We start from the raw sequence: 13,546 nt of genomic DNA, 5'->3' as shown, positions 1-13,546 counted from the left end.
ATCGTTACCTCTCTCCAGCGCCTCCTTCAGGACAGGGACAGGGACTGCTCACCAGGTACAGTCATCATTACCTCTCTCCAGCGCCTCCTTCAGGGCAGAGACAGGGACAGGGACTGCTCACCAGGTACAGTCATCGTTACCTCTCTCCAGCGCCTCCTTCAGGGCAGGGACAGGGGCTGCTCACCAGGTACAGTCATCGTTACCTCTCTCCAGCGCCTCCTTCAGGACAGGGACTGCTCACCAGGTATGGTCACCGTTACCTCTCTCCAGCGCCTCCTTCACGCCAGGGACAGGGACTGCTCACCAGGTATGGTCATCGTTACCTCTCTCCAGTGCCTCCTTCAGGTCAGGGACAGGGACTGCTCACCAGGTACGGTCATCATTACCTCTCTCCAGCGTCTCCTTCAGGACAGGGACTGCTCACCAGGTATGGTCATCATTACCTCTCTCCAGAGCCTCCTTTTCTGCCAGTTTTTTATGAGCTGCTTTCAGAGGTTTCTTCACTCTGTGGTTCCTTCGATAACACCGATCTGTTTTTTACATCAATGTCTCACTTGCTGCCACCATGTTTGGAGATGTGTCCTTCTATCTCGGACTCTAGGCCTGGGACGTGATTAGCAGACAGACTGTAGACACACTCTGGTATCTGCTAAACACTTGTTTATTAGTACTACATCCAAACAGGTAACAGAGAAAGCACGTTATTCCGAGGCACGATTCCAACTTCTCTCTCTCACTCTCAGAGAGTCTAACATGTGACTGACTGATGTCAGTGGTACATCATTAACTATGTCATCCATTAGCATATCCCATCTGTTAACCGTTAATCTGTTAAGTGTTCGATCATGTATGTGATGAACAGCAGCAAGAACAGCAGAATCAAATTCCTGTAATCACTTGTGAACCCACAGGTGCCTCAGCAAGTTGGATATCTGAGTGAAGCCCTTCCCACACTCGGAGCAGGTGAACGGCCTCTCCCCAGTGTGAACTCGCTGGTGTGTCAGAAGGTGGAATGAATCACTGAATCGCTTCCCACACTCGGAGCAGATGAAGGGCCTCTCCCCAGTGTGAACTCGTCGGTGTGTCAGAAGGTGGAATGAATCACTGAGTCGCTTCCCACACGCGGAGCAGGTGAGTGGTCTCTTCCCAGTGTGAACTCGCTGGTGTATCAGCAGGTAGGATGAATCAGTGAATCCCTTCCCACACTCAGAGCAGGTGAACGGTCTCTCCCCAGTGTGAACTCGCTGGTGTGTCAACAGTTGGGATGACCGAGTGAAACCCTTCCCACACTCAGAGCAGGTGAACGGCCTCTCCCCGGTGTGAACTTGCCTGTGTGTCAGAAGGTGGGATGACTGACTGAATTCCTGCCCACACTTAGAGCAGGTGAACGGCCTCTCCCCGGTGTGAACTTGCTGGTGTGTCTGCAGGCTGGATAACTGAGTGAATCCCTTCCCACAATCAGAGCAGGTGAACGGCCTCTCCCCAATGCGAATTCTCTGGTGTCTCAGCAGAGTGCACGAACGGCTGAATCCCTTCCCACATTCACTGCAGTTGAACGGCCTTTCTCCAGTGTGAACTCGCTGGTGTATCAGCAGGTAGGATGAATCAGTGAATCCCTTCCCACACTCAGAGCAGGTGAACGGTCTCTCCCCAGTGTGAACTCGCTGGTGTGTCAACAGTTGGGATGACCGAGTGAAACCCTTCCCACACTCAGAGCAGGTGAACGGCCTCTCCCCGGTGTGAACTCGCCTGTATGTCAGAAGGTGGGATGACTGACTGAATTCCTGCCCACACTCAGAGCAGGTGAACGGCCTCTCCCCGGTGTGAACTCGCTGGTGTGTCTGCAGGCTGGATAACTGAGTGAATCCCTTCCCACAATCAGAGCAGGTGAACGGCCTCTCCCCGGTGTGAACTCGCTGGTGTGTCTGCAGGCTGGATAACTGAGTGAATCCCTTCCCACAATCAGAGCAGGTGAACGGCCTCTCCCCAATGCGAATTCTCTGGTGTCTCAGCAGAGTAGACGAACGGCTGAATCCCTTCCCACATTCACTGCAGTTGAACGGCCTTTCTCCAGTGTGAACTCGCTGGTGCATCAGCAGGTTGGATGAATCGCTGAATCCCTTCCCACACTCAGAGCAGGTGAACGGCCTCTCCCCAGTGTGACTGCGTCGATGAGTTTCCAGTGCAGATGGGGTATGGAATCCCTTCCCACAGTCCCCACATTTCCACAGTTTCTCCATGGTGCGGATGTCCTTGTGTCTCTCCAGGTTCAATGATTAGTTGAAGCCTCGTCCACAGACAGTCTCTCCCCGCTGTGAATGGTGCGATGGTTTTTTCAGTCTGTGTTACTAGTTAAAGCTTTTTCCACAGTCAGAGCACAGGAACACTCTCACTCGGGTATGTGTGTCTCGGTGCTTTTCCAGTCCCAGTGATGTTAAAGCCTTTTGAGCAGACAGAACAAACACTTCTCCTTCCACATTCAAAGGCTGATGATATTCAGGTCCTAATAAATCAAGCGATTCTGTCAGATCTTGACATGGCGATTGGTTTGAGATTTCTGTTGCAAATCCTCCCCTTCTAATATCCTGTAAAAGGAGTTTACAAAAGTCATCACTGTCAGTACAGGATAGAAATTCAGAACAGACAATTCTAGTTTCTGTGGATCATTCTTTCCTCTTTTACCCCAACAGTCATCCCAGACACTCTTCCTCCATTCTCACTCTACTGGGCCTAACATTCACCCTCCCAGTTCTTCTGAAGTGCTGATTCATGCTGATGTACAGATCCATACATACGAACGCGCAAACATACGAACATACGAATTAGGAGCAGGAGTTGGCCACTTGCCCCCTCAAGCTTGCTCCACATTCAATAAGATCATGACTGATCTGAATGTAATCTCAACCTCACATTACTGCCCACCCCCAAAAACCTTTCACCCCCTTATTAATCAAGAATCTATCTAGCAGTGCCTTAAAAATGTTCAAAGACCCTGCTTCCACCGCCTTTTGAGGAAGAGGGCTCCAAAGGCTCACCACCTTCTGAGAGAAAAAATTTCTCCTCAGCTCTGTCTGAGATGAGCGACCCCTTATTTTTAAAGTGACCCCTAACACTAGATTCTCCCACAAGGGGAAACATCGTTTCCACATCCACCCTGCCAAGACCCTTCAGGATTTTAAAGGTTTCAATTAAGTTGCCTCTTACTCTTCTAAATTCCAGTGGATACAAGCCTAACCTGTCCAGCCTTTCCTCATAAGACAACCTGGTATTAGTCCAGTAAACTTTCTCTGAATTGCTTCCAACGCATTTGCATCTTTCTTTAAATAAGGAGACCATCACTGTACACAGTACTCCAGATGTGGTCTCACCAGTGCCCTGTACAACTGAAGCATAACCTTTTGTATTCAATTCCCCTCACAATAAATGATAACATTCTATTAGCTTTCCTAATTACTTGCTGTGCCTGAATATTACCTCTAGTGATTCATGCACTAGAACACCCAGATCTCCCTGAATTTCAGAGCTCTGCAATTTCTCAACATTTAGATAATATGCTCCTTTTTCATTCTTCCTGCCAAAATGAACAATTTCACATTTGTTCACATTATACTCCATTTAACTGATCTTTGCCCACTCACTTGACCTATATATGTCACTTTGTAGCCTCCTTACATCCACTCTACAATTTACTTTCCTCCCTATTTTTGTGTCATCAGCAAATCTAGCCACCATTCCTTTGGTCCCTTTATCCAATTCATTTATATAAATTGTAAAAAGTTGAGGCCCCAGCACTGATCCCTGCGGCACACCACTCGTCACACCCTGCCAACCAGAAAAAAATTGGTTGAACATGATTTCAATTTTACAAAACCATGTTGACTCTGCTTGATTGCCTTGAATTTTTCTAAGTGCCCTGCTATAACATCTTTAATAATAGCGTCTAACATTTTCCCTGTGACAGATATATAGTCACTGCTTCATGCCATGGACACAGAGACCTGAAAATCTTTATGCAAGCTGTTAGCCATATATATGTGTATATACTGGACCACAAATTTGTGCAATATACACTATATTACTTGATCAGAGATACAGAGGGGATGCATGGAAGAACATTACTTAGGAGCGAGTTGCAATGACCTCAAACTTGCTGCCTGTAAGGGTGCTGGAAGGAGAGATGATAAATGATATCAACACAAAATTGTACGGTCACTTGAAGGAAATAACCTTACAGGGGAAGGGGGCTGACTGGTTTATTATACAGAGAGTCGGCCATGGACTCACATTGATGAATGGATTCCTTCTGTGCTGTAATGACTCTATGACTGGAAATTTATAACGTAGCAACAATACTATATTAAAACGGTGAGGTGCCGGAGGATTGGAGGGTAGCTCATGTTGTTACGTTGTTTAAAAAAGGCTCCAAAAATAAACCAGGTAATTACAGGCCAGTGAGCCTGACATCAGTAGTAGGTAAATTATTAGAAGGTGTTCTGAGAGATCGGATATACAATTATTTGGACAGCCAAGGGCTGATTAAGGATAGTCAGCATGGCTTTGTGCGTGGTAGGTCGTGTTTAATGAACCTTGTAGAGTTTTTCGAGGAGGTTACCAAGAAAGTAGATGAAGGAAAGGCTGTGGATGTTGTCTACATGGACTTTAGTAAGGCCTTTGACAAGGTCCCACATGGGAGGTTAGTTCAGAAGGTTCAGATACTTGGTGTCCATGAAGAGGTTGTAAACTGGATTCGAAATTGGCTGTGTGGGAGAAGACAGAGAGTGGTAGTGGATGATGCTTCTCAGACTGGAGGTCTGTGACTAGTGGTGTGCCTCAGGGATCTGTGCTGGGACCATTGTTGTTTGTTGTCTATATCAATGATTTGGATGATAATGCGGTAAATTGGATCAGCAAGTTTGCTGATGACACTAAGATTGGAGGCATTGTGGACAGTGAGGAAGGCTTTCAAAGCTTGCAGAGGGATCTGGACCAACTGGAAAAATGGGCCAGAAAATGGCAGATGGAATTTAATGCAGAGAAGTGTGAGGTGTTGCATTTGGGAATGACAAACCAAGGTAGGACGTACACAGTAAATGGTAGGGCGCTGAGGAGTGCGGAGGAATAAAGGGATCTGGGAGTTCAGATACATAATTCCCTGAAAGTGGCGTCACAGATAGACAGGGTTGTAAAGAAAGCTTTTGGCATACTGGCCTTCATAAATCAAAGTATTGAATATAGGAGTTGGGATGTTATCGTGAGGTTGTATAAGACATTGGTGAGGCCAACTTTGGAGTATTGTGTGCAGTTATGGTCGCCTAACTTCAGGAAGGATATCAGTAAGATTGAAAGAGTGCAGAGAAGATTTACTAGGATGTTGCCGGGTCTTAAGGAGTTGAGTTACAGGGAAAGATTAAACAGGTTAGGACTTTATTCCTTGAAGCTTAGAAAGATGAGGGGAGATTTGATAGAAGTTTACAAAATTATGAGGGGTATAGACAGAGTAAATGCGAGTAGGCTCTTTCCATTTAGATTAGGAGAGATAAACACAAGAGGACATGGCTTTAGGGTGAAAGGGGAAAGGTTTAGGGGCAACATTAGGTGGAACTTCTTCACTCAGAGAGTGGTGAGAGTGTGGAACGAGCTGCCATCTGAAGTGGTAAATGCGGGCTCACTCTTAAGTTTTAAGAACAAATTGGATAGATACATGGATGGGAGAGGTCTGGAGGGTTATGGACTGGGTGCAGGTCAATGGGATTAGCGGAATAATATTTCAGCACAGACTAGAAGGGCCGAATGGCCTGTTTTCTGTGCTGTAGTGTTCTATGGTTCTAAATAATAATCAATTAAATGTATTACAGACCCATAAATAATATATCTAATATGTATCAAATAACAACACTAGGCATATCTCTGTCCTGTATTAATTTACTGTCCCTTTAAATGTCAGCCATCAAATAAATGTGTCAAGCTAAGGGAGCATAGGATGTCAATGTCTTTAAGAGAGAGAGAGAGAGAGACCTGGGCCAACCTTTCCAGAGTCCGCACCCTCCCTGGATTCACTTCCTTTCCCTTCAGTTCCTGCAAGTCAACAATTTGCCCCCAGAATGAGAAAAGAAATGGAAAGGGGGAGAAAAGAAAGTGTTTTACTCACAGATGCTGGACACAGGAGGAAGTTTTAGTCTGTGTGAAGCTCAATCTTCATTCACACAAAGCCCGCGCTCTGATTGGCTGGAGAACAAGAGTCGTTCCGGTCCTCCAACGATTGGTTAATCCCTCGCCTGAAGACAATGGGGAAGAGGGGTGCTGGGCTCTCCTCCACACATGCGCAGGTTCCCCCTCCCTTGGACATGCGCAGTCCCGGGCCGCCCACCTACGCGGCGGATAGAGCGGTTTCCCCAGTGTGGGGGTTTGTGGGAGCTCCCGCCGCCATTACTCATCCGGAGCCCAGTCTCCAACTCCTGGGACTGGGATGGAAAGTGGGGGTGGGGGGGCGCAGTAACCCCACCCTGACACAAAGTACATGTGGGTAGTCACTGGATTTGATTGTGAAGACCCCTTAGCAGAACAGTTTGTTAACTTCAGGTGTCAAGACTTAGACACTTGGGTGCCATAGTGGGGAGGGCAATTGGTGAGTGTGAAACTGAACCCGGGAGTCAGCACCTTCAGGGGAGGAGAATTGGGGGAAAAGCAGGAGGGGGATAATAGAAGGAATTAGTGTTCAATTAAATAGGGAGGATGGTGTGTGTGGGGGACAGAGATTTATAGCTCGAGAGGCGGCGGGATAGTGGCATTGTCAATGGGCTGGTATTCCAGAGACCCCGGGTAATTCTCTGGGGACCTGAGTTCGAATATCACCACGGCGGCTGGCAAAATTTGAATTCAACAAATACCTGGAGTTTAAGGTTTGATGATGACAGTGAAACCATTGCCGATTGTTGCAAAAACCCTTCTGATTCCATAAGGAAATCTGCTGTCCTTACCCAGTCTGGCCTACATGTGACTCCAGGCCCACAGCAATGCGGTTGACTCGTAAATGCCCTCTGAACAAGGGCAATTTGGTATGAGCCACCCACATCCCAGAAACAACTGAGAAAAAGGGAGTGGGATGTTCTCTGACATAATCTTGAACAACTTTATCAATTTCTGTTTCAAAATGATCCTTGGGCCTTGACCTTGAACCCGCAATGGACTATGTCAGAGGTAAAGGCCATACTAGGCTCAATTACATTGAAAGTACAGCACAGAAACAGGACGTTTTGTCACATTTTGTTACATTGAAGGTGGTATATTAATACAGGTTGTTGTTTTATTGAAGGCTGCCTCTTGAACTCCCTCAGTGCTCCCAACTCCAAGACCCCTGTGATGAACAGTCTGATCAACAATCTCATTCCCACAGCCCAGCCCAGCCCAGCCCAGCCATTCTCAGTGAATCTCCTCCTCTCAGGCTCCCTTGTGACTCTGCCCCTGCTCTCTCACTGTGCTGAGTTCAGATGTGAACAAAACATTTTTGTCTTCAGATTTTCACTCTGAAAGGTTTAATGCACCAGGAGACGATGAATAGGCTGGGTCACTTCACTCTTAGAAAGACAAGGCTGAGGGCTAATGGAGGTTTTTATAATTCTGAAAAGTTTTGATAGACACAGAGAATGTTTCCACTTGGAGGAGGGAGAGCAAAACTAGAGGCCATCAACATAAGATAGTGATTGATAAATCTAATTGGGAATTCAGGAGAAACTTCTTTCCCAGAGAGTGGTGAGAATGTGGAACTCGCTACCACAGGGAGTGATGGAGGTGAATAACATAGATACATTTAAGGAGAAGCTGGGTAAACACATGGGGGAGAAATGAACAGAAGGATTCGCTGAGAGTGAGATGAGAAAGAATGAGAGGAGGCGCAAGTGAAGTATAAACACTGGCATGGATAGGGTGGGCTGAATGGCCTGTTTTTGTGCTGTATATTCAATGTAATTGAACCTGGTATTGCCTTTAACTCTGACATAATCAATTCCGGGTTAAAGAGAAACAGTTTAACTCACAGAAGAATATTTCAGCCCATTGTTTTCAGCTATTGTCCAATCACTGCCTCTTGTCAGCCAGGTGTCTGAGTGAGGAGCCAAGACATTCAATTCAACTACAAACATCTCATGTGATTGGTTCCAATATAACTTTGAAGAGCAGATCTTTTGAAAATGGAAGGAAACTATTTAAATTTACTGGCTCCCAGTCACTTCCTAAAACAATTGTTATTTATCAGCCAGTCTTTTTCGTATTGGAGAGTCTGTTTCATCCAGCACAACGCAGCCCACTTTAATGGCAGCCCATCCGCCACTTTCAACACTCACTCCCTCCACCAGTGCAGTACATGTGGCTGCAGCGTGTACCATCTACAAGATGCACTGCATTGACTCACCGAAGCTCCTTCAACATCACCTTCCAAACCCACTACTTCTACCGTCTCGAAGAGCAACAGACACAAGGGAACAGCATCAATTGAGATTCCCCTCCGAGTGGCGCAACATCCTGACTTGGATCTCTATTGCTCAGGAAGAGAAGCGCGAGAGGAATAGGGAGTTGAAGAGAGGCGCGAGAGGAGCCGGCAGTTGAAGGGAGGCGCGAGAGGGGCCGGCAGTTGAAGAGAAGCGCAGAGAAGCCGGCAGATGAAGAGAAGCGTGAGACACACCGGCAGTTGAAGAGAAGCACGAGAGGAGCCGGCAGTTGAAGAGAAGCGCGAGAGACACCGGCAGTTGAAGAGAAGCGCGAAAAGAGCCGGGAGTTGAAGAGAAGCGCGAGAGACGCCGGCAGTTGAAGAGAAGCGCGAGAGGAGCCGGCAGTTGAAGAGAAGCGCGAGAGGAGCCGGCAGTTGAAGAGAAGCGCGAGAGGAGCCGGCAGTTGAAGAGAAGCGCGAGAGGAGTCGGGAGTTGAAGAGAAGCGCGAAAAGAGCCAGGAGTTGAAGAGAAGCGCGAGAGGGGCCGGCAGTTGAAGAGAAGCGCGAGAGGAGCTGGCAGTTGAAGGGAAGCGCGAGAGACGCCGGGAGTTGAAGAGAAGCACGAGAGGAGCCGGGAGTTGAAGAGAAGCACGAGAGGAATCGGGAGTTGAAGAGAAGCGCGAGAGGAGCTGGCAGTTGAAGGGAAGCGCGAGAGGAGTCGGGAGTTGAAGAGAAGCTGGGAGAGGAATCGCGAGTTGAAGAGTCACCAGCTGCAGATCCTGGAAGCCCGGGTTTCGGAGTTGAAGCGGAGGCTGGGAACACTGGAGCATCCGCGAGGTGGAGAGTATCATGGATAGAAGGTATAGAGAGGGGAATGGCCTCTCAGGGGTAAGCAGCAACTGCCAAATTCGTTACATCATGGTTGGCTCTGCTGCACAGGGGAGGAGTAAAAAGTGTGGGAATGCAATAGTTATAGGGGATTCAGTTGTAAGGGGAATAGATGGGCGTTTCTGTGGCCGCAAATGAGACTCCAGGATGGTATGTTGCCTCCCTGGTGCAAGGGTCAAGGATGTCTCAGAGTGGCTACAGGACATTCTGAAGGGGGAGGGTGAACAGCCAGTGGTCGTGGTACACATTGCTACAAATGGCAGAGGTAAAATTCTAGAGTCTATTATAAAAGATGTAATAGCTGCGCACGTGGAAAACAGTGGCAGAATCAGACAGAGTCAGCATGTATTTATGAAAGGGAAATCATGCTTGACAAATCTACTGGAATTTTTCGAGGATGTAACTAGTAGAGTTGATGACGGGGAGCCAGTGGATGTGGTTTATTTGGACTTTCAGAAGGCTTTCGACAAAGTCCTACATTAGAGATTGGCGTGTAAAATTAAAGCACATGGGACTGAGGGTAATATATTGAGATGGATAGAAAACTGGTTGGCAGACAGGAAAGAAAGAGTAGGAATAAACGGGTCTTTTTCCGAATGGCAGGCAGTGACTAGTGGGGTACTGCAGGGATCGTAGCTGGGACCCCAGTTATTCACAATATATATTAATGATTTAGATGAGGGAATTAAATGTAATATCTCCAGATTTGTGGATGACACAAAGCTGGGTGGGAGAGTGAGCTGTGAGGAGGATGCAGAGATGCTTCAGTGTGATTTGGCCAAGCTGAGTGAGTGGGCTAATGCATGGCAGTTGCAATATAATGTGGATAAATGTGAGGTTATCCATTTTGGTAGCAAAAACAGGAAGGCAGACGATTATCTGAATGGCTCTAAATTGAAAGAGGGGAATGTGCAACGAGACCTGGATGTCCTTGTACACCAGTCGCCGAAGGTAAGCAAGCAGGTGCAGCAGGCGGTAAAGAAGGCAAATGGTATGTTAGCTTTCATAGCCAGAGGATTCAAGTCCAGGAACAGGGATGTCTTGCTGCAATTGTATAGGGCCTTGGTGAGACCACACCTGGAATATTGTGTGCAGTCTTGGTCTCCTTATCTGAGGAAGGATGTTCTTGCTATAGAGGGAGTGCAGCGAAGGTTTACCCAACTGATTCCTGGGATGGCGGGGCTGACATATGAGGAGAGATTGAGCTAATTAGGACTATATTCGCTGGAGTTCAGAAGAATGAGGGGGGATCTCATACAAAGCTATAAAATTCGAACAGGACTAGACAGGGTAGATGCAGGAAGGATGTTCCCAATGGTGGGGGAGTCCAGAACTAGGGGTCACAGTCTGAGGATATGGGGTAGACCATTTAGGATTGAGATGAGGAGAAATTTCTTCACCCAGAGAGTGGTGAGCCTGTGGAATTCGTTACCACAGAAAGTAGTTGAGACCAAAACATTGTATGTTTTTAAGGAGTTAGATATAGCTCTTGGGGCGAAAGGGATCAAAGGGTCTGGGGAGAAAGCGGGAGCAGGCTATTGAGTTGGATAATCAGCCATGATCATAATGAATGGTGGAGCGGGCTCGAGGGGCTGAATGGTCTTCTCCTGCTCCTAGTATCTTTGTAAAAAAAACGGGGTGAGGTCCTAAAAGCAGAATATAGGGAGTTCGGACATAAGTTGAAAAGTAGGTCCTCAAAGGTAGTGATCTCAGGATTACTACCAGTGCCACGTGCTAGTCAGAGTAGAAATAGCAGTATATATCAGATGAATACATGACTGAAAAGATGGTGCGAGGGGGATGGTTTCAGATTCCTGGGACATTGGGACCGGTTCTGGGCCAGTGGAACCAGTACAAACTGGACGGGTTGCAGCTGGGCAGGACCAGGACTGATGTCCTAGGGGAAACATTTGCCAGAGTGGTTAGGGAGGGTTTAAGCTAAAATGACATGGAGATGGGAACCTATGCAAGGAGTCAGAGGAAGGGAAATCAAGGACATGAACAAAAGACAGAAAGGGGAATTAGAAAAGTGATAGGCAGAGAAATCAAGGGCAAGAATCAAACAGGGCCTCAGTGAAAAATAGTGGGAATGGGACAAGTAATGTTAAAAAGATAAGCCTTAAGGCTTTATGCCTTAACGCAAGGAGCATTTGCAATAAAGTGGATTACTTAAATGCGCAAATAGATGTAAACAGGTATGATATAGTCGGGATTACGGAAACATGGCTGCAGGGTGACCAGGGATGGGTATTCAGTATTTAGGAAGGACAGACAAAAAGGAAAAGGCGATGGAGTGACATTGCTGGTTAAAGAGGAAATTAACAAATAGTGAGGAAAGATATTAGCTCCGACGATGTGGAATCTGTATGGGTAGAGCTGAGAAACACTAAGGGGCAAAAAACGTTAGTGGGGGTTGTATATAAACCCCCAAACTATAGTGGTGATGTTGGGAATGGCATTAAAAAGGAAATTAGAGATGCATGCAATGAAGGAACATCTATAATTATGGGTGGCTTTAATCTGCATATAGATTGGGCAAATCAAATTAGTAACAATACCGGAGAGGAGGAATTCCTGGAGTGTATACGGGATGGTTTTCTGGGCCAATACATTGAGGAACCAATGAGAGAACAGGCCATCCCAGACTGGGTATTTTCTAATGAGAAAGGAATAATTGGCAATCTAGTTGTGCGAGGCCCCTTGGGGATAAGCGACCATAACATGATAGAATTCTTCATCAAGATAGAGAGTGACGTAGTTGATTCTGAGACTAGGGTCCTGAATCTGAATAAAGAAAACTACAATGGTATGAAGCACGAGTTGGCTATGATGGATTGGGAAACATTACTTAAAGGGATGAGCTCAGTCAGTCTCATACTCTCGCCTCTGAGTCTGAAGGTTATGGGTTCATGTCTCCACTCCAGAGACTCGAGTCCCCCATAATCCAGGGCCGGCACTCTTTCAGTCTTCAGCTGCCAGGTTCCTAAACTCTGGAATTCCCTCTCTGAACCCCTCCACTTCTCTCTCCTCCTTTTAGACCCTGCTTAAAACCTACCTTTTCTTCTCTCACATCAAGGTCTCGACAATCTGTGCCCCCAAAATAAAGCTGATTTATTTGACATTTACCCAGAATATTAATCTCCAGCCCAGTTACAGGGGTTATTAACATCAACAGAAACAAACCCCAACTGTCAGAATGAACATGGTTCAGTCCTGGATGTGATTAGCAGCAGCAATAACAGCAGAGTCCAGCCCCTGGAGTGAACAATGGACTCACTGGTGTGTCAGGAGCTGGGATGAGCGAGTGAATCCGTTCCCACACTCGGAACATTTAATCAGCCTCTCGCCAGTCTGAACCCACTGCTGGGCCAGCAGGCTGGCTGACTGAGTGACTCCATTCCCACATACGGAGCAGGTGAACGGCCTCTCCCCAGTGTGAGCTCACATATATGTAATCGAGCTGGATGAGGAAGTGAATCCCTTTCCTTCTTCAATCTGACCCACATCGTCATGACCTGCACCATGGGTAAAGCAAGGAGGCAAGTCCTAAATCCACCCCAGCCTGAATGTGGATCGATCCCCGTGATGTTGGCACCAATCTGGTCCGCACCCACCATCCATGCGACTCAGCCAACCAGCCCCCATCCCCCACAAAGGATGTGAGTTGCTGCGGCAACATACACGGTTACAAACTACGGATAGTGATGGCCACAGCTCCAATTTCTTTCCACCATGTGGCTGAGCAGAAATCTCTCCCGCTCTTACCACCTGCCATTTGTGTGTGTTGGAAGGTTTTACAAGTTGATGCTAAACCTGTTTGGCTGCATCGTGAAGACACTTTCCTTGGCCATCAAGTCCTGGGGTGGGACTTGAACTGGGAGCTTCTGGCTCAGAGGCTGGGACACTACCCACTGCTCCACAAGACCTCCTCCGCTACCTATTGCCCTCCCCAATATGTCACCCAGCTGTCTACACTTTGACAGAAAGAGAGTCATCTTCTACTCGAAACATTAACTCCGTTTCTCTCTTCACAGATGATTCCAGACCTGTTGAGTGTCTCCAGCACTTTCTCTTTCGATTTCAGTCTATGTATTTACGCTTGAAGTTAACAAACTGTTTTGCTAAGGGGGCATCACAATCAAACCCAGTAACTACCCCCATGTACTTTGTGTCCGGGTGGGGTCACTGCCCCACCCCCCCACTTTCCATCCCAGTCCCAGGAGTTGGGAGATTGGG

At 47.2% G+C, this 13,546-nt stretch overlaps 5 protein-coding genes across 6 annotated transcripts in view; 1 reads left to right on the top strand and 4 right to left on the bottom strand.

Moving 5' to 3' along the window:
- Nucleotides 1-13,546, bottom strand: part of LOC144698460 (uncharacterized) — a 404,975-nt gene that overhangs the window by 176,364 nt on the left and 215,065 nt on the right. The gene's annotated exons all lie outside the window — the stretch shown is intronic.
- The window catches only part of LOC144696903 (uncharacterized), a 147,667-nt gene that overhangs the window by 40,193 nt on the left and 93,928 nt on the right, over nucleotides 1-13,546 (bottom strand). Inside the window, exon 1 of one of the 2 annotated variants that reach the window (XM_078568617.1) lies at nucleotides 906-2,434. The exons of the other annotated variant lie outside the window; for it this stretch is intronic. Within the exon in view, the coding sequence (XP_078424743.1) occupies nucleotides 906-2,240 (1,335 nt within the window). The 5' untranslated portion in view covers nucleotides 2,241-2,434. Of the gene's footprint in view, nucleotides 1-905; nucleotides 2,435-13,546 lie in introns of those variants that run through there. 2 annotated transcript variants of the gene reach the window in all.
- LOC144697207 (uncharacterized) overlaps nucleotides 1-13,546 on the bottom strand; it is a 301,742-nt gene that overhangs the window by 217,061 nt on the left and 71,135 nt on the right. The gene's annotated exons all lie outside the window — the stretch shown is intronic.
- LOC144697338 (uncharacterized) overlaps nucleotides 1-13,546 on the bottom strand; it is a 264,249-nt gene that overhangs the window by 186,179 nt on the left and 64,524 nt on the right. The gene's annotated exons all lie outside the window — the stretch shown is intronic.
- LOC144697161 (uncharacterized) overlaps nucleotides 9,171-13,546 on the top strand; it is a 40,042-nt gene continuing 35,666 nt past the window's right edge. The window contains exon 1 of the mRNA XM_078569016.1: nucleotides 9,171-9,282. The gene's annotated coding sequence lies outside the window, so the exon portion shown is untranslated. The remainder of the gene's footprint in view (nucleotides 9,283-13,546) is intronic.

This window comes from Cetorhinus maximus, chromosome 23 (assembly GCF_964194155.1).
Source record: "Cetorhinus maximus chromosome 23, sCetMax3.hap1.1, whole genome shotgun sequence".
Taxonomy (NCBI): domain Eukaryota; kingdom Metazoa; phylum Chordata; class Chondrichthyes; order Lamniformes; family Cetorhinidae; genus Cetorhinus; species Cetorhinus maximus.
Note: the sequence above shows the minus strand (reverse complement) of the source record. Positions and strands in the feature narration are given on the sequence as shown.